At 59.1% G+C, this 21,932-nt stretch overlaps 1 protein-coding gene across 4 annotated transcripts; it reads left to right on the plus strand.

Annotated features, from left to right (window-relative positions):
• Positions 1–3,527: 3,527 nt before the first annotated feature.
• Positions 3,528–21,279, plus strand: GMEB2 (glucocorticoid modulatory element binding protein 2). Of its 4 annotated transcripts, none has more exons than XM_040575388.1 (10): positions 3,528–3,714; positions 6,635–6,815; positions 10,953–11,050; positions 11,816–11,946; positions 12,948–13,051; positions 15,608–15,765; positions 17,436–17,507; positions 18,269–18,406; positions 19,085–19,207; positions 19,376–21,279. In XM_040575388.1, exons 2-10 carry the CDS (start codon positions 6,685–6,687, stop codon positions 20,011–20,013), a joined length of 1,593 nt encoding a protein of 530 aa, XP_040431322.1. In that variant the 5' UTR covers positions 3,528–3,714; positions 6,635–6,684; the 3' UTR covers positions 20,014–21,279. The 4 variants fall into 4 exon arrangements, with proteins under 4 accessions (XP_040431322.1, XP_040431320.1, XP_040431321.1 ...); XM_040575386.1 differs by lacking the exon at positions 3,528–3,714 and adding an exon at positions 6,475–6,493; XM_040575387.1 differs by lacking the exon at positions 3,528–3,714 and adding an exon at positions 6,476–6,493 and having other exon boundaries at positions 11,819–11,946.
• The last annotated feature ends 653 nt before the right edge of the window (positions 21,280–21,932 follow it).

A 21,932-nucleotide genomic window follows, 5' to 3' on the forward strand; every position in this document is an offset into this window, starting at 1 on the left:
ATGGACTGAGGTGCTTTTTGTGACCCTACTGAAATAACCAGAGCTCAGCACACAGCGGTGTAGGAGAAGCTAACCTAAGGGGAGGGCAGATGGGGCTTTACCCAGCAGGGCCCTTGTCCTGGGCAGGTTTTTGTAGGAGCAGGGAGAGCGATGCTGCACAGGCACCGCACCGGCACCGATGCTCTTCCCATGTGCGTGCAGGATGCCGCTGCCTGCACAAACAGGAATTCTATTTTTGCAACATGACCTTCATGGTTTTTAAGATAAGATCCTTACTGGGAACACAACATTGCTCGGTTTTCTTCAGAGGTTCACCATCTGCTGACCCAGGCTTGGGAACTCTTAACAAAGTGATCCTGGTAACCTGAGCCTCTGCATTTGCCTCGCAGCCACAAAAAAAAATTTATATCAGAAAGACCAAGCGTGGCCATCCTCTCCAAGCCAGATCCTTCATCCCGGTGTGATCTGAAGGAGCAAACAGCAGAGGGGTGGGATGTGATGGTGTGGGGCTGGTGGGGTGCTCCCACTGCACCCACATGCAGCACCAGCACCGTGGCTGCTCAAAGGCACGATCCTGAGGTACTGGGCCAGACACATCTCTCGTCCAAACGCTTCTGTAAAGACCAAAACCCGGCCAATGAATAAAATGCGAGCAACTCTTCGGAGGATCCCTACAAAACGCTCGAGTCATGTCTGAGCAGGGGGAAGGGAAGAGAACAGCAGCTCTGGCAGATGAATGTAAAACACACCTAGGCAGGCAAGAAAAGATTTTGCAGAGTTTTGCTACAGGTTTGAAAAGCAGCTGTAGGTGCTGCAGCAGTAGCCTTGTGGGCGCTCATGCGAGCCCAGCGCCTGGGGAAGGAGGCAGAGAGCGGCACCGAGCGAGCCCTTGTGGCCACCGTGGAGGAGCCGAGGGGTTCCTGGTGCCCAGCTCTGGCAGAAAAGAAAGATTTTGCTTCCTGAGAGGCCACAGAGTGCCGGGAACACTCACGCAGGGAAACGCTGCTATGGGTTTGCCCTCTTTTACTGTCTTCGTTACACCTCTGCCATTGGCCACCACAGGGGACTGATAAGGTGGCAGAGGGAGTTTTTATCTGCCCCGGCCAGCCACGCTCAGGTCCTGGTGGTGCAGCTGCCGGAGCAGCAAGCTGGGGTGCTGCTGTCCATGGGTTGGTAGAAATACAGGCAGGATCCTGTGGAAAAGGGATTTGCGATTTCTAGTGAGTGAATTAACATTGCTGGTTACATTTGGTTATCCACAAGGAGAAGCAAAAGAAAGATACCTCCTTGTACAACGTCGCCTTAATGAGAACTAGCTTCAGGAAACTGGAAAGCGAGAAGGGATGCAAAGGAAACAGCATTTTGGCAGCCAGTTATCTGGCAGCATCGGTCTGGATGGGGAGGACGGAAAAAGGAAGAGCTTTGGACAAAATAAACACTAAATAAACCACCACAAAGCTATCAGAGGGGTTCATCAGAAATTCATGTGAAAAACACAGCTCACCAGGCCAAACACGAACAGACAGACAGCCATGCCATCTGAACGTGACAGGGACCGGGAGGCAGAAAATGCCATTTGCCAAGCAGCTGGGAAGAGCTGACAACGAAAATGCACCAAGACCGCTTCAAGAAGCGGTTCGTGACTTTTACAGCCTCTGGCGTGGCTTTTTCAGAACTTGTCACCCACCCACTAGCAGAAAAACTGAGATGGAGCGAGACTACAAAAGAGCCCTCCCCGGAAAATCCCTGAATGCTTCTGCAGACCCCGGCTGTCACATGCCAGGGAGGCCCAGAAATAGCAGAAGTTGCACCAAAACCTGTGAGCGGCTCAGAGATGGCTCCTGGGCTCTGCCCGTGCCCCGAGCTCGGGGTGGGACGCGACGTGCGGTGCCATCGGGCCCATCAGCCACCACACAGCTCCTGGCACCACGGGCCGCCTCCAGCAATGCAAACAGCAGAACACTGCCCTGCATCAAGCCCCCCCGAGCACCATGCAAGCCCCCAGGCCCCCAGGGAACCCCCCAGCACAGACATCTTCGAGGGGGGTGTCCCCCATGGCTGAGGAAAGGCTCAGCTGTGCACAGCGCTCTTGGGCAGTGTGAAAACGGCCATCGAGTCTTAGCACGTCCACAGACACGGCCCCTTTCTCCTCCAGCTGCAAAACACACTTTTCTATCTCCCCTTTTATAACTCATTGCTGATAAGGACAGTAAAAGCGTCCTCAGAGAACTTCTTTATCTCTTTTAGCTTTTATTGGGCCTTTGAATCGGTGGCACAGCAGCACTGCAGGGCTCTTGCAGGGCTGCTGCGTGCACTGCGAACATCGGTGAAGTAAATTTTGGCAACCAGCTGCCTGCAGCGGGGCCAGCCCCAGCACCCGGACCCTGGGAGGTCACCGATGGCACCTCAGGGACAGCCTCTGGCCCTGTGCAGCAGTGTGGGCAGCAGGCACGGCCTGGCAAAGGGGGGACGCATGTGCGCCAGGCACAAATACCTCAGGCTGTGCATCGCATGGGACACCCCGAAATGTGGAGAGGAATGATATGGTGTGCCCCCATGGCCAAGGCAGGTGCAGAAAGCCCCCCAAAAATGTGGTGGGGACTAACGTGGTGTGTCCCCATGGCTAAGACAGGTGTAGAAAGCCCCCCAAAAATGCAGTGGGGACTGATGTGATGTGTCCCAATGCCAAAGCCAGGTGCAGAAAGCCCCCCAAAAATGTGGAGGGGAGTGATGTGATGTGTCCCCATGGCCAAGGCAGGTGCAGAAAGCCCCCCGGCCCCGTACCAAATACACGCACAAGCTCTGCAGTGCTGACACGCACACACTGCCCACCCCTGCACAAGCACCCACACGCGGTGGGGAGGGTCCACACGCCCAGCACCCCGCTGTGCTCGGCTTGCACACTCAGCCCTGGGGGCAGGGAGCTGCAAACCCCCCCCCAGCGCAGTGCCCTGGGGGGCACACAGGAGCTCTGGGTGCACCTGGGGGCCCGCGGGGCACGCACAGCCGGGCTGTGTGTAAGGACCGGGTGTCACGCGTGGGCCCCCCCGGGTCACGCACAGCCTGGGGGGGGGGGGGGGCGCTGCGGGACCCCCGGGAATTGTGCTGTGCCTGGTGTGGGTGTGTGCGTGGGGGGGACACGAGGGGGAAGGAGGGACACGGGGGAGCACGGAGGGATACGGGAGGGCATAAAAGGCCGGGGGGGGGGGGGCACACGGGTGCCGTACAAGGCCCGTAGGGACCCCCATGAACACGCAGGGCCCGGCGCCGTCACCCGCTGCCCCCCCCCCCCCCTCACACGCCCCCCCCCCACCTCCTCTCTCCCCCCTCCCTTCCCGACCGCCGCCTGCCGCGCATGCGCACTGCCGCAACCCCGGCACCTATTTCACGGGCGGCTCGGGCCCGGCTTCTCCCTCGCGAAATAAATCCCGGCCGCCCCCCCCACCTCCCCCCCCAATCCCCACCCCCACCCCCTCACGGCGCTTGCGCGGAGCCGCGAAGCGGTGGGGGGGGGCGGGGGGGGGGCCGAGAGCCGCGCGCGCGGCGGAGCCCCGCTCTGCCCCCCCTCCCCTCACCCTCCCCCCTCCTCCCCCCCCCTCCCGCACCCACCCGGCGCCCACCCGCACCCAGCGCCCAGCCGCGGAGCCCGGAGCCCGGAGCGGGGCCGCGGGGGGGGCCCCCCCCCCCCTCCTCCCCCCCCCGCCCCGGCGTGAGGTAAGCGGCGAGCCCGGCGCCGCGGGGCCTCCCCTCCCTCCCCTCCCGTACGCGCCGCCCGGCGGGGCCCCGCGGAGCGTCAGGACGTTACGGCGGCGGCGGGGGGGGACGGCGGCGGCGCCCGGCTGCCTCCCCCCCCCACCCCGGCCTTCCTCCTCCTCCTCCTCCGCCCCGTCCTCCCCCTCCTGCCCGGCGCTGCCAGCGTGAGAGCGCCCACGCGCCCCCCCCCCCCTTTCACCTCAGCGCCCCCCCCCCCCTCACGTCATTGCGGTGCCCCCCCCCCCCCCCCCCCGCAGCGGGGGTCCTGTCACAGCCGTGCGCCCCCCTGCTCAGAGCGCTGCTTTCTTCATCCTCACCCCCCCCCCGGGTACCCCCTCCTCATCCTCACACCCCCCCCCCCCGGTACCCCCTCCTCATCCTCACACCCCCCCCCCGGGTACCCCCTCCTCATCCTCACCCCCCCCCCTCACCTCAGCACCCCCCTCATGTCATTGCGGTGCCCCCCCCCCCCCCAGCAGCAGGGGTCCTGTCACAGCTCCTGTGCTCAGAGCACCCATTCTTCGTGTCGTCGTCCCCCCCCCCCCCCCGGTGCAATTCTCTCCTCACCCTCACCCCCCCCTCACCCCGGCACCCCCTTCTCATCCTCATCTCCCCCCCCCCTCCCCCCGGGCACCTCATACTCATCCTCATCCCCCCCCCCCTCTGGGCACCCCCTCCTCATCCTCATCCCCCCCCGGGCACCCCTTCCTCATCCTCACTTCCCCCCCCTCCTCACCCCCCCCTTGCACCCCCTCATTCCCCCCACCTCTGCAACCCCCCCTTTGCTCTGCCCCCCACCCATGCTCTCCCTTCCGCAGCCCCCTGTCCGTGCGCCACCCCCCCTGCTGCCATGCCCCCCTCTGTGCCCCCCCTTTGCTTTCTCCCCCCCCATGCTGTGCAAAAGGGCCCCCCGAAACCTCTCCCTCTTCTCAAAGTGGTGCAGTGCCCCCCCCAGCCCTCCCCCCAGACCCTCGGTTTGCTCTGGGGGTGCCGGCTTGTGCCCCCCCCCCCCCCCACCCCAGCACTGCCCTGTCCCACCAGGGCTGCCCCGGGAGGCGGGGGGGGCACCCAAGGGCCTGCACTGCTGCAGCTGCCCCAAATCCGTGGGTAGCAGGAGAGCAGCTGAGGTCGTGCTGGTGGTCTGGGGGAGAAAACGCACCGAAAAAATAATAATAATTAAAAAGAAATAAAACAGAGGTGGCGTGTGATGGCTGCTGGCACGTTGTGCCCGCCTTCCCCCAGCCCACCTCGCCCCCTGAACCCCCCCCCCCCCCCCGAGACCGCGGGCAGGGGCAGCTGGAGGCTGTGAAGTTGGTGCTGCTCCCTGGGGTGCAGGGGGGTTCACCCCAAAAGGATGGGGCGTAGGGAGGGAGGTCAGCCAAAAAAATTGCGGCGGGTAACTGAGAGCTCTGGGAGCCTGCGCCGTGCCTTCGCTCCCAGGGGGCACGCGGCAGGCGCCGTGCCGCGGTGGGCGCGATGCGGGTTTTAATAACAGCTCCCCCTTCCTCTCATCCTGCCCGCTGTCCGGTCAGCCCCGCGCGCCTCGTACCTCGCTGCTGCAAAAATTAATCTCCTTTCCTTTCCTTCCCGTGCGACAGAGGCGTTGCGCAAGGCGGCTCTTGGCGTGGAGCGGGGTAAGGAAGAGTTCTGCGGGGGAGCAGCGGGCTTTCTGCTCCTGCTCAAGTTGCACCGCAAGCAAAAACCCGGGAGCGCAGCGGGAGCTTTGGCTGGGGCTCAGCTCGAGCCCGGGCCGTGGCACGCTTGGACGAACCGCGGTGGAGGAACGCGGTGCCTGATGCCGCTCCCGGTGCCGGTGGTCACATCAGCGTGGTGACGGGCGCTGGCCGTCACCCACCGCGAGCCGCCTGGGTGCCCGCGCTGCTCGCGGCCCGGTGGGAGCGCGGGGCTGGAGGTGTGCGCAGAGGCTGATGTGCAGCAGCCCCGGGGCTCCGCGTGCCAATTGTACCGCGCCGTCGCCGGCGATAATAACACCGACGGAGGGTGCTTGGGTGTTGCTGAAGGCCGCCTGTACTTCCATCTCTCCCCTCGCCTCTCCTCTCGCACCAGGGGCTTAGTGCTCTGAGCAGCGAGGGTCGCTCTGCACTGCGGGTGTGTGGCACCTCCACGGCTTTTCTGTTTATCCGGGGGTTGCGTCCAGGCCACTTCTTGCACCCGTGCAGCGTTGCGCGGGGTTTGGGACGTTCCCAGTGATGCCTCTGGCGAGGCCGGGCACCAGGGGCTCCTGGGGAGGTCCCTGCCCGTGGCCCGATGGGGACAGCGGCTCCGTGGAGAGGTGCCAGCGCTGAAGCCAGTTGTAAACACGGTCTTAAATCTATTGCTGATTTATTAGAAACAGGCGCCTCCAAGAGCTTTCAGATGTCGCTGCGTTTCTGCAGGCTCGAAGGGCGGGTTTGGTTTGGTGTTGCGCTTGTGCGTGACTCCGGGGCAGCAGCCCTCGTCCCGCTGCCCGTGTTCCCGCGGGGACGGCCCGGCTGGCGGGGCGACGATGTGGGTGAAGCAGGGGGGAGCTTCCAGGAGCTCATGGCCTTCTAGCAGATGATGTGGAATACGTTGGGAAGCACGCCTTCATGTTGCGTCTCTTCGCAGAGCTTTTTGGTGAACGCCGGGCCAATTGTGTTTGTTTTTTTTTTTTATTTTTATTTGTTTTTTCCTTCCCATCTGAACACGCCGCTCTTGCTGCCCGTACCCCGATCCCACCCCACCTCCTCCTGCGCCCTTGGTGGGTTTGCGAAGTTCATTTGGGCTGGGTGCTCGGGGGGTTGCCGCTCCTCTCCTTGGAGCGGGATTTCCTGCAGCCCCTTTGCTCCTGCTCGTAGTGGGAATTGCTCCTCACCTCTCCTTCCCTGCCCTTCCTCCGCAGACCGCCGGTCCCCGAGGGCCCCTGCGCCGCCGGCCGGCCCCGTCCCAGCGATGGCAACGCCGGACGTCAGCGTCCACATGGAGGAGGTGGTGGTGGTGACGACGCCGGACAACGCCGTGGACGGCAGCGGGGTGGAAGAGGTGAAGACGGTGCTGGTGACCACCAACCTGTCCCAGCACGGGTAAGAGATGGGTCCAGCGTGCATGCAGCGGAGCCAACCTGTTGGAACAGACACGACTGGGGTCCCAGCAGGACACCAGTAACTAAACCAGTGGTTTGGTTTTTTTTTTCCACCGTTTCTTTCACGGCTGATTCACTGAGCTCCGAGCAGGCTCGGTGCAGTGAGGTTTGGGCTTTGGGGTCAGGCTCGTGTGTACGTAAACGGCAGAGATTCCCCTCAAACGCCATGGTGTTGGATGGGTGACACTTCTTCTCCAAAAGCAGCGAGCCCGTGTGATTTTTAAAGTGTGCCCGTGCCCAGCTCCTACCCTGCTTGTTGGTGCTTGGGCCTGCCCCTTGTTTCAGCCTGCTCTGTTCGGAGCAGCTCGGTGAGGTCTGGGGTCCCAGGAAAGCCCACGCAGCAGCGGGCCCTTTGCTTTATGTCTCTCCCATCCTTCTCTGGTCTGTCCCCAGGCGCACCTTAGTGCTCTGAGAGCTCTTCCAGCAGGTACAAAATCCAAATTCACCCTCGGAGCTGGCTCTGGGCAGGTTTGCCTCATTCAGGTGTTCCCAGGCTTGAAAGAAGCAGGCAGCGAGTGGCTCTGTTTTGCTCTCCACAAAACACGTTTGTGTCCTTTCCTCAAATACGTCCTGCTATTTCTGTGTCACGGCTCTGGGGAGGGGCATCATGTTTCAGCTTTTAGAACGCAAAACGGCCGCTGTGCTGCGACGGGCGTAAAACTCGAGCAGGCTCAGCTCTGGTGGCAGTGGGGCCGATGCCACGCGCGTCTCCTCTCTGCCACATCCCTGCTCTGAGAGCCCTTTCCCTCCCTGCTGGGGCTGTGGGGAAGGATGGCTCGGCCCCTCCTGCTTCCCGGCCGCTCCTGCCAGCGGTGACTCTCAGTTTCCCTGGCAGAGCCGCAGCCAGACGTGAAATTTGGGCTGTGGCTCTCTGTGGAGGCAGCGCGGCTGCTGTTTGTCATGTGGCTATGAGTCTTTGCAGCACGACGCTGCCTGCAACACGAGCCGTGGCAGGGACTGGCTTGGTTGGTTTGGTTTCCTTTCGTTCTTTTTTTTTTTTTTTCCTCCCCTCCTGTTTTTCTTCAGAAACCTCTCCTCGCCCCGCAGTGTTCCCTGTGCAGTCGGAGCAGAGGGGTGCTGTACAGCAGGAGGTGACGTCTCTTGTAGCCGTGCCTCCGAGCTCAGCGCATCTCTGCAGGCACCAAGAGATTCCTTGGGGGCTTTTTGAAGCATCCCAAACCCTGGCTCTGTTGTACCCATACCGGGGCATCGCTGCAGGGCTGTGGGACAGGTTTGGACCTCAGGCTCACACAGCCCAACCCCCTGAGCCTCCTGCCGTGTCGGTGGCCAGGCTGTGTTACAGAAGGAGCCGCCCCCGGGCTCCTCGCAGTCAGAGGATTGCCTTTGCTGGGCTCCCGCTCCTCCCGGGGCAGCTCCGCAGCTGGCTTCGGCTTCCTCGCCCTCTTATTTTCCCTCTCCAGCCCCAGCTGGCGCAGGGAGAGCGGCTGGGGGTTCCTCCGCGCCTCTCGGTCGTGGCTGGGGCGCGAGGGAGGCTTTGAGCTGGGCTTTGAGCTCCTCGTTCCTCTTATGTGGTGCTGGGAAGCCCCGAGGCTGCAGGAGCGGCCGAGCCCAGCCCGGCAGAGCTGGGGCTTGGTGCACTTCTCTGGTGCTCTTCTGGGTCTGCTTTCGGTGCTTGAAAAAGGAGCACGGCCAAGGCTTGGGAGCTTAATTGGCTCCAGCGTTTTAGCATTGACTGGAAAAGGCAGAGGGGGAAAGGGAGAAACTAATAATCAGCAGGAAGCTTTGCTTTCAGAGCTGCTCGGAAAAGGTCTGGGCTCCCGTGCCCTGATGCGTTGCTTGCGCTTCTGGTGAGTGTTCCTGCTGCAGCGTTTTGGTGGAGACCTCTCTCTTTCTTTCCCAAGTTTCCAGGGGAGGCAGGAGCAGAGGAGAAAGGGGAGGCAAGGCCGTGGCTTTCCCTGCACGTATTCTGCCTTCTCCCCTCTCGTTTATGGATTCTCCCCGGGGAGAAGAGGAGCGGAGCCTCCCCATGGCACATGAGCGCGGCTGCATCCCACGGCTTCGCCATGGTGACCGGTGTGGTGGGATGCACCGTGGGGGTGCCTCGGGTCTCCTGCTCCTCCTGCGTCTGCCTGAGGCTCTCCAGAACAGGATGGGGGAAGGCAGGGTGGAGAAACTGCCCTGTTCTGTCTTGCTTTTCCCCTTTTTTCCCCCGGCTACATCTCCCTAGCTGACACCGGCTTAGGTAGTTGCTTGGATTTTTCTTCTAAGCTGCTGAAGTTGGTGGTTTTGTCTCTGAAGGATGGGACTGAGGATGCGGGCTGGGTTATTTCTCCCAACCAAATAACGCCTTGCGGTCATTTTAGGAGTGGTGTGAGTGCAGCGAAGCCCTGGAGGACGCTCTGTGTTTCAGAAGCTGACTTTCTGCCGGGGTGATTCTGGTGGATAAGGCGGTGGATAAGGCAGTTTTCTACCTGACTGCAGGCAGAGGAAGGTCAGGATCAGGACTGGGCAGCGCTGGTTTTTGTGTGTCTGGAGTGGCTGCTGCCCTTCTTGCTGCCCCAGGGTGCTGTTGAAGTGGTATTTCTGGCTTTTCCCTGAAGGAGCCTGAAGAAATGCAAAAACCAAGTAGCAAACTGATGAAAAAACAGGTTAAAACTCTTCTCTTTCCTGTGTCAAACTGCTGCTTCTGTAATATTAACCCGTGTGCAGGCGTGGTAGCTCAGAATTTACCCTTCAGTGCCCTTTTGCATTATCCATCGCTTTCCAGCGCTCAGAGCCTCGGGTCCCCGTGTGCCGCAGAGGCAGCGGGACCATCCCTGCAGCGCCTCGCTTCCCAAACCAGCTCCATCTCCCGCTCCCCGTGCTCTCGCCCCGCTGCAGCCTGATCTCCTACGTGGGCTCCTTATCTCCTGTGCCCCGCTCGCCCCGAGGCTGGAGCGGGGAGCGATGCTTTGAAGCCGCAGTCCCGCCCCGAAGCCCTGCACTGGGAGGCCGGGACGGAAAAACCAGTTGCTCTTGAACTGGTCCCCGTGGCACCGCGGGTGGGAAGCGCAGCTGCCGATGAGTCACTGGGGCTATTGTTTTAATTCACCCCAAAGAGGACAGATTTCAGGCTTAGGTTCTCCAGACGGTTTTTCGTGGGAAGTTAACACATGGAAGCATGTGGCAAGAAGAGTTTTTGTTTTTTTTTTTTTTCCACCCTTCTCCCTCCTGCAGGACCCCAGAGACCCAGCAAGCTTCCTGCGGCCATCAGACGTCTCCGCTAACAAATGTACCCGTTAAACCCCTCCAGGAGCGCTCCAACGCACGCCGTGCCTGCAGATGTGACCTGTTGGGAAGCCTTGGTGGCGAGGAGCGTGTCCCGTGGCGGGTCCGGGGCTTTTGGCTGTGCTCTGCAGCTGAGTCAGGCGCGTAGGAAGGATGTGGTGTGGTGCGGAACCGGCTTTGAGTCCATCAGCAGAGCTCCGAGTGAAGTCTGAGGGCTCCGGCGTAGGGAAGATGAAAGCGGTCTTCATTGCCGGAAGCAGATCCGGTTTAATTAATATTATATGCGTATGGGGTTGTAAGAGGAGAAGAGAGTGGAGCGGTGGGTCTGTAGCTTGCGTTGTGTTATCTCTGTTCATGGATCTGCCGTCGAGGCTTGATGAGCTCTGGCACGGCGCTCGAGCTGCTCCCTGAGGTCCCGCTCCAGGGAAGCAGCCCGCGCACAGCGGGAGCACACCTCACACGGGTTTTTCTGGGGAGTTTTCTTAGGCGAAGCTGGCAGAGACTCGTAAGGGAGGGTCTGACCCAAACCCCGGTAGTGGCAGCAGCAGCTCTTTGTCTCCTTCCTTTGCACCCACAGGACTGCGTGGCGTGGGCTGTGTCGGTGTCAGTGCCGTGGGGCCGGGATCACAGAGCTGAGACGGGTGGCTGGGTCCTGGCGGGTGCCGCTCCCGGACTGGTGGCAGCTTCTTGTCCTTGTAAAGGAAAACAGCCGAGCCTCTCAAAACCAGCACCAAGTTTTGTGGGAGAACATAGCAGGAAGGACTTCTGGAGCAGCATCTCCTTGAAACATCAGAATGGAGGTCGCAGTTCCACGTCGCTTAATTTTGCGTATTTTTCTCTTTCTTACCAGCGGTGACATAAACGAAGACGCTCTGGAGACGGAAAATGCGGCTGCTGCGGCCGCCGCTGCCTTCACAGCATCTACGCACCTGAAGGAAGCGGTCTTAGGTAGGTTCAGCCCGAGCTGCGGCCCCCTGGCAGCAGGGGCCAGCCCTGCTCGCCGCAGCGCGGGGCTCGGGGGCGGGACTGGTGAGAGCAGCGGGGGGGGGATCCTGTGGGCACACCTGCATCGCCGCCCTGCGCCTGAGGTGTTCTCCGGGCTGCCCCCCAGCAGGGCTGCTCGCCTGGGCTTGGGAAGGAGCCTGGGGCTGGGTGATGGGCAGGGAGCGGGCGCTGCTCGCCGGAGCGTTGCTGCCCTCTCCTGGTGCAGGATGAGACCCGTGTGCCTGGTGTCTGCCCTCACCGGCTCTTGCTTTCGCACCCAGCGCGAGCAGGGATGTTGGATTTCCGCCTGCTTTGGCTACAAGCAAAAATGAGTTCAGTGAGCAAGGGCTGTAACCCAGGTGGGGCTGGAAGTGCCTTAAAATCAGCTACATTCTGAAAGCGTGGGTGAATGTGTAATTGCCCTACCTACACCATTCCTTTCATTGTTAGCAAGAACTGGATTTTCAGCCCTGGTCACTGATTTCCGTGCATTCAGCTGTGGCTGGATTGCTGTAAATTTTTCTGCACTAATTCACAGGGTAGCTGGATGCTTTAGTAGAAATGTGCAAGTGAGCTGTGGCCACAAAACCCCATTCCCACCCATGCCCCACGTGCATTACCAGTGTTTTTTGATGCTGAGCTTTAGCACCGTGTGTACTGCGAGGTGGTTTGTCGGGGGCTGCGGCTCACGTTTCTTTTTGATCTGTCCCTTCCTCTGTTCCCTGTGAGAAGTGAAGATGGCTGAAGATGAGGACACTTTGGAGGCAGAGATTGTGTACCCCATCACCTGCGGAGACAGCAAAGCCAACCTCATCTGGAGGAAATTTGTGTGCCCTGGGATCAATGTGAAGTGTGTGCAGGTGAGGGCGATGGGCTGCGACACTGGCACCGTGAGGGGGAACGTCCCTGATGTGCTTCCAGATGGGAAGGACTTGAGCTCTCCCGTGCCAGCATGGCAGCCTTGCATGCCTTGTTCTGGGTTTGGTCTCTCTCAGTAAGCTTTGGTAAGCTTTTTTGCATCACAACGATGTCATGCTGGGAGAGGGAGAAATTTCTGGGACGTTGATACCTGGTACGTGTTGCCTTGACCGAGCCAAGCAGACCTGGCTGGAGAGATCAGACCTGGCTGGAGAGATCAGACCTGGCTGGAGAGATCAGACCTGGCTGGAGAGATGCTGTCTCAATTTAACTGCATTACTGGAGAGTTTGGGTACTTCCCTGTCCATTCAGTTTGAGAGAAACTGAGGATTTGTTGAGAAGTTAATAAAACATTGAATGGTTGCCTCTCTCTCCTGGAGGATTCACGGTTAAAACCTGCATGGATCTGGGGAGGAGAGCCAAAGCTTCTTTTCCAGGAACGTGCTGCGTGTGATGCTGTAGTAAGGCATCCGTGGCATTTACACGCTGACTACACAGCACCCTGCTGAGGTAGCATCTGCGCTGGGCTCGGCTGCACAAGGGCTTCCCAGAAGATGTTCCTCCTCCTTCATGGGGAAGATGGTCTCTTCCATCTCCGAAGAAGAGAACATCTACTGGTGCAGATGATTGCTTCTGCTGCTGCCTGAAATCAGCCTTCTCTTTGTGCTGAAGCCCATGCGCTTGCTAAGGAGAAGCAGTTTCTTGTGCAGTAATTGTGAATGAGAGTGCTCACGCTAACGTTGATTAACGTGGGCATGGAGAAGAGACCTGGACTTGGGAAACCCTTTCTAAGACTGGTCATAAAGCAATTCTTTAGAGAGCTTCCTGTTTCTGGAGGCTGCTTTTAGTTTAGCTCATGGGTTCAGTTCGACCTGGGTGTGTGGGGCAATAAAAAAAAAAAGAGGGACGATTCCCACTGACGTTGCGTTTCTCCCTCCTGCAGTTCAACGATCGCCTCATTAGTCCCAAGGAGTTTGTCCACTTGGCGGGCAAGTCGACCCTGAAGGACTGGAAGCGGGCAATCCGGATGAACGGGATCATGCTCCGGTCAGTCTCTCCATTTGTATGTGCGCAGCGACAGCTGCGATTTCTCTTTTCTGGGGGAGAACGGTGGGGTGGGACAGAGCCTTCAGCGCTTGTTCCGCTGCGGAGAGCGCGAGCGTGCTGCTGAACGCTCGTCTTAACAGCCTGGCCCTGGTGTTATCCATCCCATGGATTTGTGTGTCCTTGTGTGTAGGGAATAATTCGGGGCAGCACGTGTTTCCCTGGGTTCTTAGAACTCAAACCAAGCTGGGTTCCCAGCTGGCATAAGGTCAGTGAAAATTTTAGTGGCCACTGGTGGTCCTGCTGTGCTGTCGAAGTTCTCAGTGTGAGCTGCTCAGTGTCAGTCAGTGAACCAACACTCCCATTGCATTATGTCTGCTTTATATCTTTTTTTTTTCCCTACAGCTTATTTAAAGCTTATTTGTGCAAGCATTTATCTTCTCCGCAATTCTATAGCTACTGAATTCTTCTATGGTTGTCTTTAACACCAGCCTGATGCTGGTTCAATTAAAATCCCTCTCTCGGCCTGTAGGCAGCACCTCTTTCCCTAGGAATTGTCAGTGTTTCCCTGGTCTCTTCACAGGGGGACGCTGCATTTGCCTGGTTTCTTCTGCTTCCGTGCAGGCGTCCCTCATATTCCTCCTAAGCAGCTTTTGCTCCACGTAGGTTTTTGCATAATAGGCTTATGCCTCGGCAAGGCAGGTCTTTCAAGGGACAAAAAACAATCTTCACAAGGAATGTCTGAAGGCAAGCCAGGCAGCCCACGGAGACGAATCTTGGGAAGCTCAGGTTGTGCTTGGCCAGCAACTTGCTTCGACTCAGGGCAGTCTAAGGGGAGATGAATGCCAGCAGTGCCGCTTCCTTTGCTTAAACTGAGACATCTAATTTTAGTTTATAAATAGGGTTATGTCCCATCTCTTTTTATGTGGTCTCGAGTGAAAAAGGGGAAGGAGCAGGCTTCCTGCTATCTCTGCTCCGAGCTGAGACTTCCTTTCCGCTGGAGGCTGTGGGCGTGCATGGGGTGGGTGCTCACGGGACCAGGCTGGGACCTCTCTTCTCTGTCCTCCCTGTGTGAACCAGGCGTCCGTCAGACCGGCGAGGGTCCCTGGCTAAAACCACAGATCCCGTGCTGAAAATTCTGCTCAGAGAGGTGGGACCAGCTCCCGGGCAAACTTGTCTGGAGGCCAAGTGCTGCCCTGCTCCTGGCACGTGGAGGAGCAGTGGGACGGGCGGCTCTGCGTCCCACGGGGGCATGCTCAGGGGTGCGGGTGGGTGCTCTTGGTGAGCTCGTCTGGAGGTGGGGATGTCCTCAGAGCAGGGCAGCAGAACCCGTGGAGCTCTGCGGGGAGGAGGAGGATGCTCAGCATCACAGAGGGATCAAAACTGCTGCACCAGAGCGTTTGCCCAGGGAGGCAGGGAAAGGTCTCTCCTTGCTTCACAGCTGTTAGGGGAATGGCAGGGCTTGGGCTCCAAATGTTGTACCTGAAAGCTTCTACCAAGCAGAAGATCTGCTGGGAGCAGATTTGTCCCGATTCTTCTAAGGGTGGTTTGAGGTTTACAGGAATATATCCTTAGGAAAGAGCTCATGTGCATGTTCAGGCTTTCAGCCCAAGCTGAGTGCTTTATTGGTGAAGAAAATGCTTTCTTGTAGGAGGACACCAGAAATTCACCCGGCTTTGTCTTCCTAATTTCCTCTTCTGCACGTGAATCCCTGTGTGCAGCTGTGAAAAAGAGGAAGGCCGAGTGGTGTTCTTCTGGGAGGAGTGATTACTTTTTTGGTCTGTCTTCCTCTTTCCTCACTCTAGCTGTTGAGTAAAATTTTCTTTGAAAGTCATCAGCCTGCCAGCAAGCACGTTCCCCTTGCTTTCAGAAGGTCGTGTTTCGCTGAAGCGGTTAATGACCTCCCTGCACGTGCCCTGGTCTTGCTGTTGCTGTAGTCTCTGGGAGGAGCAGCCCCGAGCTCGTCACTCCTCGGGTCTGTTTGTGTCAAAGGAGCTCCGATGGCAGTTTGGTTGGGCAGGAGGCTCTGAGATGCGGCAGAGGAGGGGTCAGAAATCAAATCGGTGCCATCTCTGCACCTGAGCCGCAGCGTGATGCGTTCGGTGGGGACTTTCCTCACCACCCTGGCCTCCTGAAGGCTTCCCCACCACTGGAGCACTGAGAAGTGGTAGGATTTGTGTATGTGACCAGTGTGGTGCAGGCTGCAGATGCTGTTGTAAATAACTGTTAACGCTGCCTGTAAGGACAGGGAAACTTGGCAAGGGGCCTGCAGCCCGTTGCCTCTGCCTGCTCCAGCTCGTGCTGGCGTGCCGAGCAAAGCCCCGGAGGTCACTCATCGAGCTGACTGTCCCCAGGGTAACGCTCCTCCCTCCTTCTCCATCCCGCTGGCAGGCATCGTGTTAGAGGAAGGCAGAAGCCGAGCGGTAGAGCACGGCTGCTGCACTGCCCCGGGGTGCTGAGATGTCTGGGGGGATGCTCCGCGGGCTGCCCCGGCCAGGAGCTGCTCCTCCAGCTCCTGCTGACGTGAGCGTGTCCCCGTTGCTTGCTCCTCTCTTGCAGGAAGATCATGGACTCGGGGGAGCTGGATTTCTACCAGCACACTAAGGTCTGCTCCAACACGTGCCGGAGCACCAAAATCGACCTGACTGGAGCCAGGGTGTCTTTGACCAGCCAGACCTCAACCGAGTACATTCCTCTCACTCCCGCTTCTGCAGATGGTATGTGCAGCGACCCGAGCACCCTTGCAGCAGGGGCTTTGAAGAATTAAAGCGTAACCAATGCCGCATACCGAACGCCCCTTACGTTGCCTCCGTATTTTTATTTTATTTTTTTCGCTTAGTGGGTTGTTTTTATTCTCTGCTCTTTCTCCCTGCTCTGTTGCAGGATTCCCCGTAGCAGAGCTAGGCAGAGTCGTTGTTAGTGCACCCTTGGCAGAGATGTAACAACTCACCTAGTTGCTCTGTAACACTGCATGACCTGAAGAGCCGCCCTTCTGCCATCCTGTCTTGCCCCAAACTGTGTAGCTGAAGCAGAAGACCGCAATTAATCTGTGAGAACACAATAGTCGTTGCTCGATGAAGTCACCCCCTGTCCCAGCTGCTGGTTGGCGCCGTGTCCTGCTCGTTGCAGGAGCCGGGGTCGGCGCGGCCCCCGGCTGCGCAGTGTGCTGGGGCAGGAGTCCTCCTGCGCCTCTCCCAGCTGTAAGCTGACTTCGGCCTGAATAATTCATGGGCTTTCATTTAACGCTCCCTGGCTGAATTATTTATTGATTTTTGTCTGCTGAAAGATTAAAGAGAATCAGGGAATACAACAGATTTTTATCTGCCCTTGTGCATGTGGTCTATAAAAACGGATGTAAATGATTTTGCGGCTGCGTAGCTTTAGCCCTAATTTAAGCTGACCTATAGTTACAGGTAACTGTTATATTGGAAACTTTTCTAACTTCAACCTACTTTTTTTTTCCTGAACACTTTTGGCTATCGAGAGTTGAGAAATGCCCCCCAAGGGCTCCTGACGGTGCCCGTGGGGCAGGGTGCTGACGGCAGAGAGCCTGTGCCCTGCAGGGAGCCTGCCGTGGCCGAGCCCCGCGCTTCGGTGGCGGCAGCTGGGGAAGCCGATGCTGATTTCGGTGCACGGCGCAGCCCGCCAGGGCTCCAGAGCTGCGGCTTGCTCTGAGCCTTCCTGATATCCAGCGCCATGATTAACAGCTGGCTAACGAGGGGGTGCTTCCTGCGCTGCTGGTCTTGGGTGTGCTGGAATAAACAAAGCCCTGCAGGCTGCGGAGGACAGGGAGAGTAATTGGATTTGGTGTCAGCAGCTGAGCGCTGCCAGGGCGCTCACGGCCACGTCTCTGGCCCAGATTCCCAATGCCCTGCTCCTGTGCATCGAACGATGCCGGCTGCCGGGCTCTGGGGGCACACAACCCCCGAGGCCTGGTGGGCAGCGAGGGGGGAGCCGGTCCCTGCAAGGCTCTGGAAACCCCACGGGCACGCGGGTCTGGCAAGCGGTGAGCTGCCCAAAAGGGATGCGGAGAAATCGGGCTCGAAATCTGACTTTCGCTCTAAGCAATAACAGCGTGTGTGCAGGGGGGGAATGGGAGGAGAGCGCGTTTCGTCTTGCGCAAGGATTGCAGAAGTAATCTCTGTGGTATTACGCTCAGGCTGGAAAAATAAGTCCTGCAGGCACAGCAAGCCCCTTGGGCGTCCCTCTCTGCTCGGCTTGGAGAGCAAGGATCAGACGAAAGTGTCCCTGCTGCAATAAAAACGGAGCAGTCGCAGCAGCGCAGCGAGGGAGCGCATCCCTCAGCCAGCCCCTGAGAAGCGCAGAGAAAAATCAGGACTTGTTTTTTTTTTTTTTCCTTCCTTTTCTTTTTTGCTATTGGTTGCAGTCAACGGGTCCCCAGCCACGATCACCATAGAGACGTGCGAGGATGCCAGCGATTGGAGCACCAGCATCGGAGGTACGGCTCGGCTCGGGGCGGCTGGGCGCAGCGCATCCGGGGCAGAGGTCGGAGGCGATGCCGGGAGGAGAGGGGAACGGCAGGGACCAGGAGCAGGAAGCCTCTGGCTGGAGCAGCCCTGCTCGAACCTCCCCTGGGGTTATTTGTTTGCTGCCCAGCGTGTGGCAGCCTGCCTGCGTGCGGTCTGACCGCGGCGTCAGCTTGAGATGAAATCGTTTCTAAGCATTAAAATGTCCAACCGTGGTGTGGCTCTGGGGAAGAAAAGGTCAGGGTGGTTGTAAAACGTCTCTTGTGCTCCTCTGGTGTAATGTGAGCTGAGGAAGCAGATGTGGCACCCAGGCAGGAGGGGCTCCTGCTGCACTGAGATGGGGCTCCCGAAGGAGCGCTGCCTCCGTCTCTTGCTTGCCCCTACACCCAGGCTGAATCCTGAGCTGGAGGAGGAGCTGGGCTTCGCGGCACCTCTGTCCTGGTTGGCAGAGTTGGCTCTGCGTGCTGCAGAGGATGGGGAAATGTCCTTTTGAGACGCCACAAGCTTTTCTCCTTCCAGCTGCTTTGGGTACACGCTCCAGCTGGGCTTTGTCCCAGCACTGTGTACCTGTAGAGCAGGAGGACTTCACCCTTGTAGGGGGCAGAACCCAGAGAGCAAATCACTGTCACTTGGGGGCTTGTGACGTGCAGCCCCCGTTTCTGAGAGAGCCATTAAAACCCCCATTCCCATCTCTGAGGGTTTTGTGGGTCTCTCTTGCTCTGTCTTTCTCCAGATGACACGTTTGCTTTCTGGCAAGGCCTGAAGGACGTGGGTCTTCTGGACGACATTATCCATGAGTTCCACCAGGAGCTAGTGGAGACCATGAAGGGCTTGCAGCAGCGAGCGCAGGATCCCCCGCTGCAGCTCGGTGGTAAGGAGCGGGTCCTGGGCTCTTGGCTGTGCCAGGAAGAGACATCTGAGCAGAGGGGCTCGTGGATGTTCTCCTTAGAGATACCTGGATGACACTAGAGGGAGGTAGTTTGTCATAATTTAATCAGACTGCATAGAAATCAAAAGTGAAATAAAAAGGAAATGCGTTTCTTTACCTCTAGCTCATCACTCTCATAAATGCGCGCTGGAAGGACCTCCTCAGCTCGCTGCAGGTGCGGGAGGGGAGAGCGAGGCTGCCAGCTGCATGGCTCCTGCCACAGCTGCTCGCTTCTGGTGGCTGCGGGCAGGCTCCGAGCCTTGTGGTCAGAATTCCCCTGGCACTCTGGGCCTGGGGTGTTTCCCATCCACTGGCTTGAGGTCTCCAGACAAATGTTTGGCTCAGGAACTCGAGTGGGAATTGAGGCCATTGGAATAATAATGCAGCAAGCAGCTACCGTGCCAGATTTCTTATCAATCCCTGCTAAGAAGGAGAGGGCTGCTTATCTGCTAGTGATCTTTCTCATGTCTTCTGTCATCTCCCCAGCCTCCTGCATTACCCTCACGCAGACGTTGGCTGGCTCCGCTGAATGTGTTTGCTTTCATTTGGCTTCTTGCAAAACCATAAATACTCGGCACTGGGAATTTTGCATTCCTCAAAGACCTGTGTGTTCTTTTCAAGATGCTGTCTTACTCAACAACGTCGTGCAGAACTTCGGTATGCTGGATCTGGTCAAGAAGGTCCTGGCCAGCCACAAGTGCCAGATGGATCGCTCGAGGGAGCAGTACACGCGGGATTTGGCAGGTATACCCCGGGGACGTGCTGGTGCTCCTACACTTGTTATCTGACCGGGTGTTTTCTTTCTGTGTAAGGAAGTGGGCTTTGTGTTAAAGCTGATGCACGCGAAGCTGGTGGCGGAGCCCTGGGGCAGCTCGCCCGGGGCGTGCGCCGCTGATCCTCGTCTCCTTGCAGCTTTGGAGCAGCAGTGCGACGAGCACCGCAAGCGGGCGAAGGAGCTGAAGCACAAATCGCAGCACCTCAACAACGTGCTGATGACTCTCACTCCCGTCTCCGTCCCCACGCCTTTAAAACGCCCCCGGCTCACCAGGGCCACCTCCGGACCAGCTGCCATCGCCTCTCAGGTCCTGTCCCAGCCGGCGCAGATCGCCGTCGCCCCGGCCGTGCCCGTGTCCCAGCTCGCCAGCCTCCCTCTCGGCAAAGTGGTCTCCACCCTCACGCCCTCGGTGCTGGGGAAGAGCCCGTCCCAGCCGCCCGCCGCCAGCTCCCCGGCCTCCCCCCTGCTGGGCGGCTACACGGTGCTGGCCTCCGCCGGCGCCTCCTTCCCCAGCGCGGTGGAAATCCACCCGGACGCTCCCAACCTGACGGTGCTGAGCACGGCGGCGGCTCAGGACGGCAGCACGGTGGTGAAGGTGGTCAGCCCCTTCCAGCTGCTCACGCTGCCGGGGCTCGGCACCGCCATCCAGAACGTGACGCACGTGGCCGCCGGCGGCAGCGCGGTGCTGACCGTGCCGCCCGAGGGCCCCGGGGCCGAGCACGCCGCTGCCACCATCGAGGTGACGGCGCTGGCCGACGAGGCGGAGCAGAAGTGAAAGGGGGACCTGCCTGGAGGGACGTTTCGTCGCGGCGCTCTGGGTGGAACTGCCTTTTCTCTGTCTGCGCTGCAGGGAGAGGAGCGGTGTAACGAGCGGCACGGGTTAACGAGACTCAGAGCGGCTGGAGCTGGGAACGAGGAGGTGCAGGTCAGGCAGGGGGAGGAAGGATGCCCAAGGAAGGGAGGCAAAATGCTCTGCCCTGTTTGGAGGAAGGAGGGAAAAAAAAAAAAAGGCTTAAGTTTTTATAAAGCTTTCCTCCCTGCTCTCTTGGAATAGTTATTCCACGCTCGTCAGCCCGGCCGCGGCTGGAGCAGCTGTGTCGGAGGAGCAGGGGCGCGGGGCGAGGAGGCGAAGGCGGTAGGAGTAAGATTAAGGAAACACAAAAGTGCTGGGCAGGCACAAGCCTGGCTGCTGAGGGCCTGGCGGGAAGCGATGGGATGAGCAGGGAGCCGGCTGCTTTCCCTGTCCCACCCCTGTGGGAGGGGAGCACGGGCGGGTTTGTCCGTGGGTCACCTGCAGCCGTGAGTCCAGACCGGGGCGACCCTCGGTGTGTGGCCGTGAGCCCCAGCCAGACCCTGGCTTCTGCACAGGACACGGGGTGTGGGCGCTGCGAACAACCGTGCGCCCACAGCGGGCTTCCCAGGGCCTGAGCGGGGAAGGAGAGGGGAGGGACCTGTCCCAGGTTGTGATTCCCCAAGGAACAGAGAACGGCAGAGGGCTGGGAAGAGCTGTAGCTTCTGAGGATTTAGGGTCTCTTTCTATTTTTCTTCAAGGAAAGGAAAAAATCCGTTGTTTGGGATTTTTTTTTTTTTTTTTTTACTCAGAGGGTGATGTTTAAGCACAGCCCTTCTGGCTGTGAACACGGCACCACGTTAAGGCAGGAGGGGGGGGGGGGGGCGTGCATCGGTGGAGTTCAGTGACGGCGCTGAGCGGGCTGCAGCCCGGTGCCCAGACCCCGGCATTATCCCGCCGGGTGTCTCTGCCCCAGCCGCCGCTGTCGTTGTCCCCCCCCCGCTGGGAGAAGATGCTCTGGGGGCTGCGGGAATGGGGTGTTCAGCTCAGCTCTGCCTTTGAGGGTTCAACTTGCTGCGAGTCTCCCAACTGTTCCCGTGTGCAGGCGCGCGCCGGCTGCGTGCGGCCGTGTTTACACCGTCTCCGGCTGGGAGGAGCTGGGTGCTTGAAGTGTGGGTTTTCTGTGAAACTCGATCTGGCAGCAGCAATGACAGGTCACTTCAAGGAGCTAATAAATATTTTTTGAAAGAGTCTCGCTGGTTTATTGCGTCTGTGTCTGGCTGTCGCAGCTAGGGTTGCAAAGCGGGGCAGGACCACAGTGAATAAAGTGAAAACCAATACCCCCGTGTGTTTGCTGTGTGCTCACCTGTGCAAAGAACTGCTCCGGATCCTTTGAGCCTTGCGGGCACAGGGTGATGTCTGAGTGTTGAAGTGGCTGGTTGGGGTTGTGCTGTGGTTTTCCTCTGGGCATTTGGGGGCTGTGGTACCGGGACAGATAAGGGCTGCGTGGTGTGAGTCTGGCTGTGTGTGTGTGTGTGCGGGTGTGGTAAAACACTGAGAGGTGTGAAGCTCGAGGAACAACCTCAGGGTTCATTAAAGGAAGGCGTGAACAGGGGCTTGGAGTGGGAGAGGGGCTCCTGGTGCTGGGGGGAGGAGAAGCCAGTGGTGCAGGCACCCAAGCAGTCGCAGCGGGGTGCTTTCCTGGGGCGTTCGTTTGCACCTCTCGAGTCCCCAGCCCAACATTTGCCGCTTCTGTTTCCGATTCCAGCGGCAAACCTGGCACCAGGCGCCTGCCGCCGCGACACGGGCCGTGCTGCTGCACCAGCAATGCCCTGCCTGAAGCACCAGCCTCAATTTACAGAAGGTGATAACGCAGCAGGCGGCTGTTACGTTGCTGGGCCGAG

The sequence above is a fragment of the Cygnus olor genome, chromosome 16 (genome assembly GCF_009769625.2).
Source record: "Cygnus olor isolate bCygOlo1 chromosome 16, bCygOlo1.pri.v2, whole genome shotgun sequence".
NCBI classification, from domain to species: Eukaryota; Metazoa; Chordata; class Aves; order Anseriformes; family Anatidae; genus Cygnus; species Cygnus olor.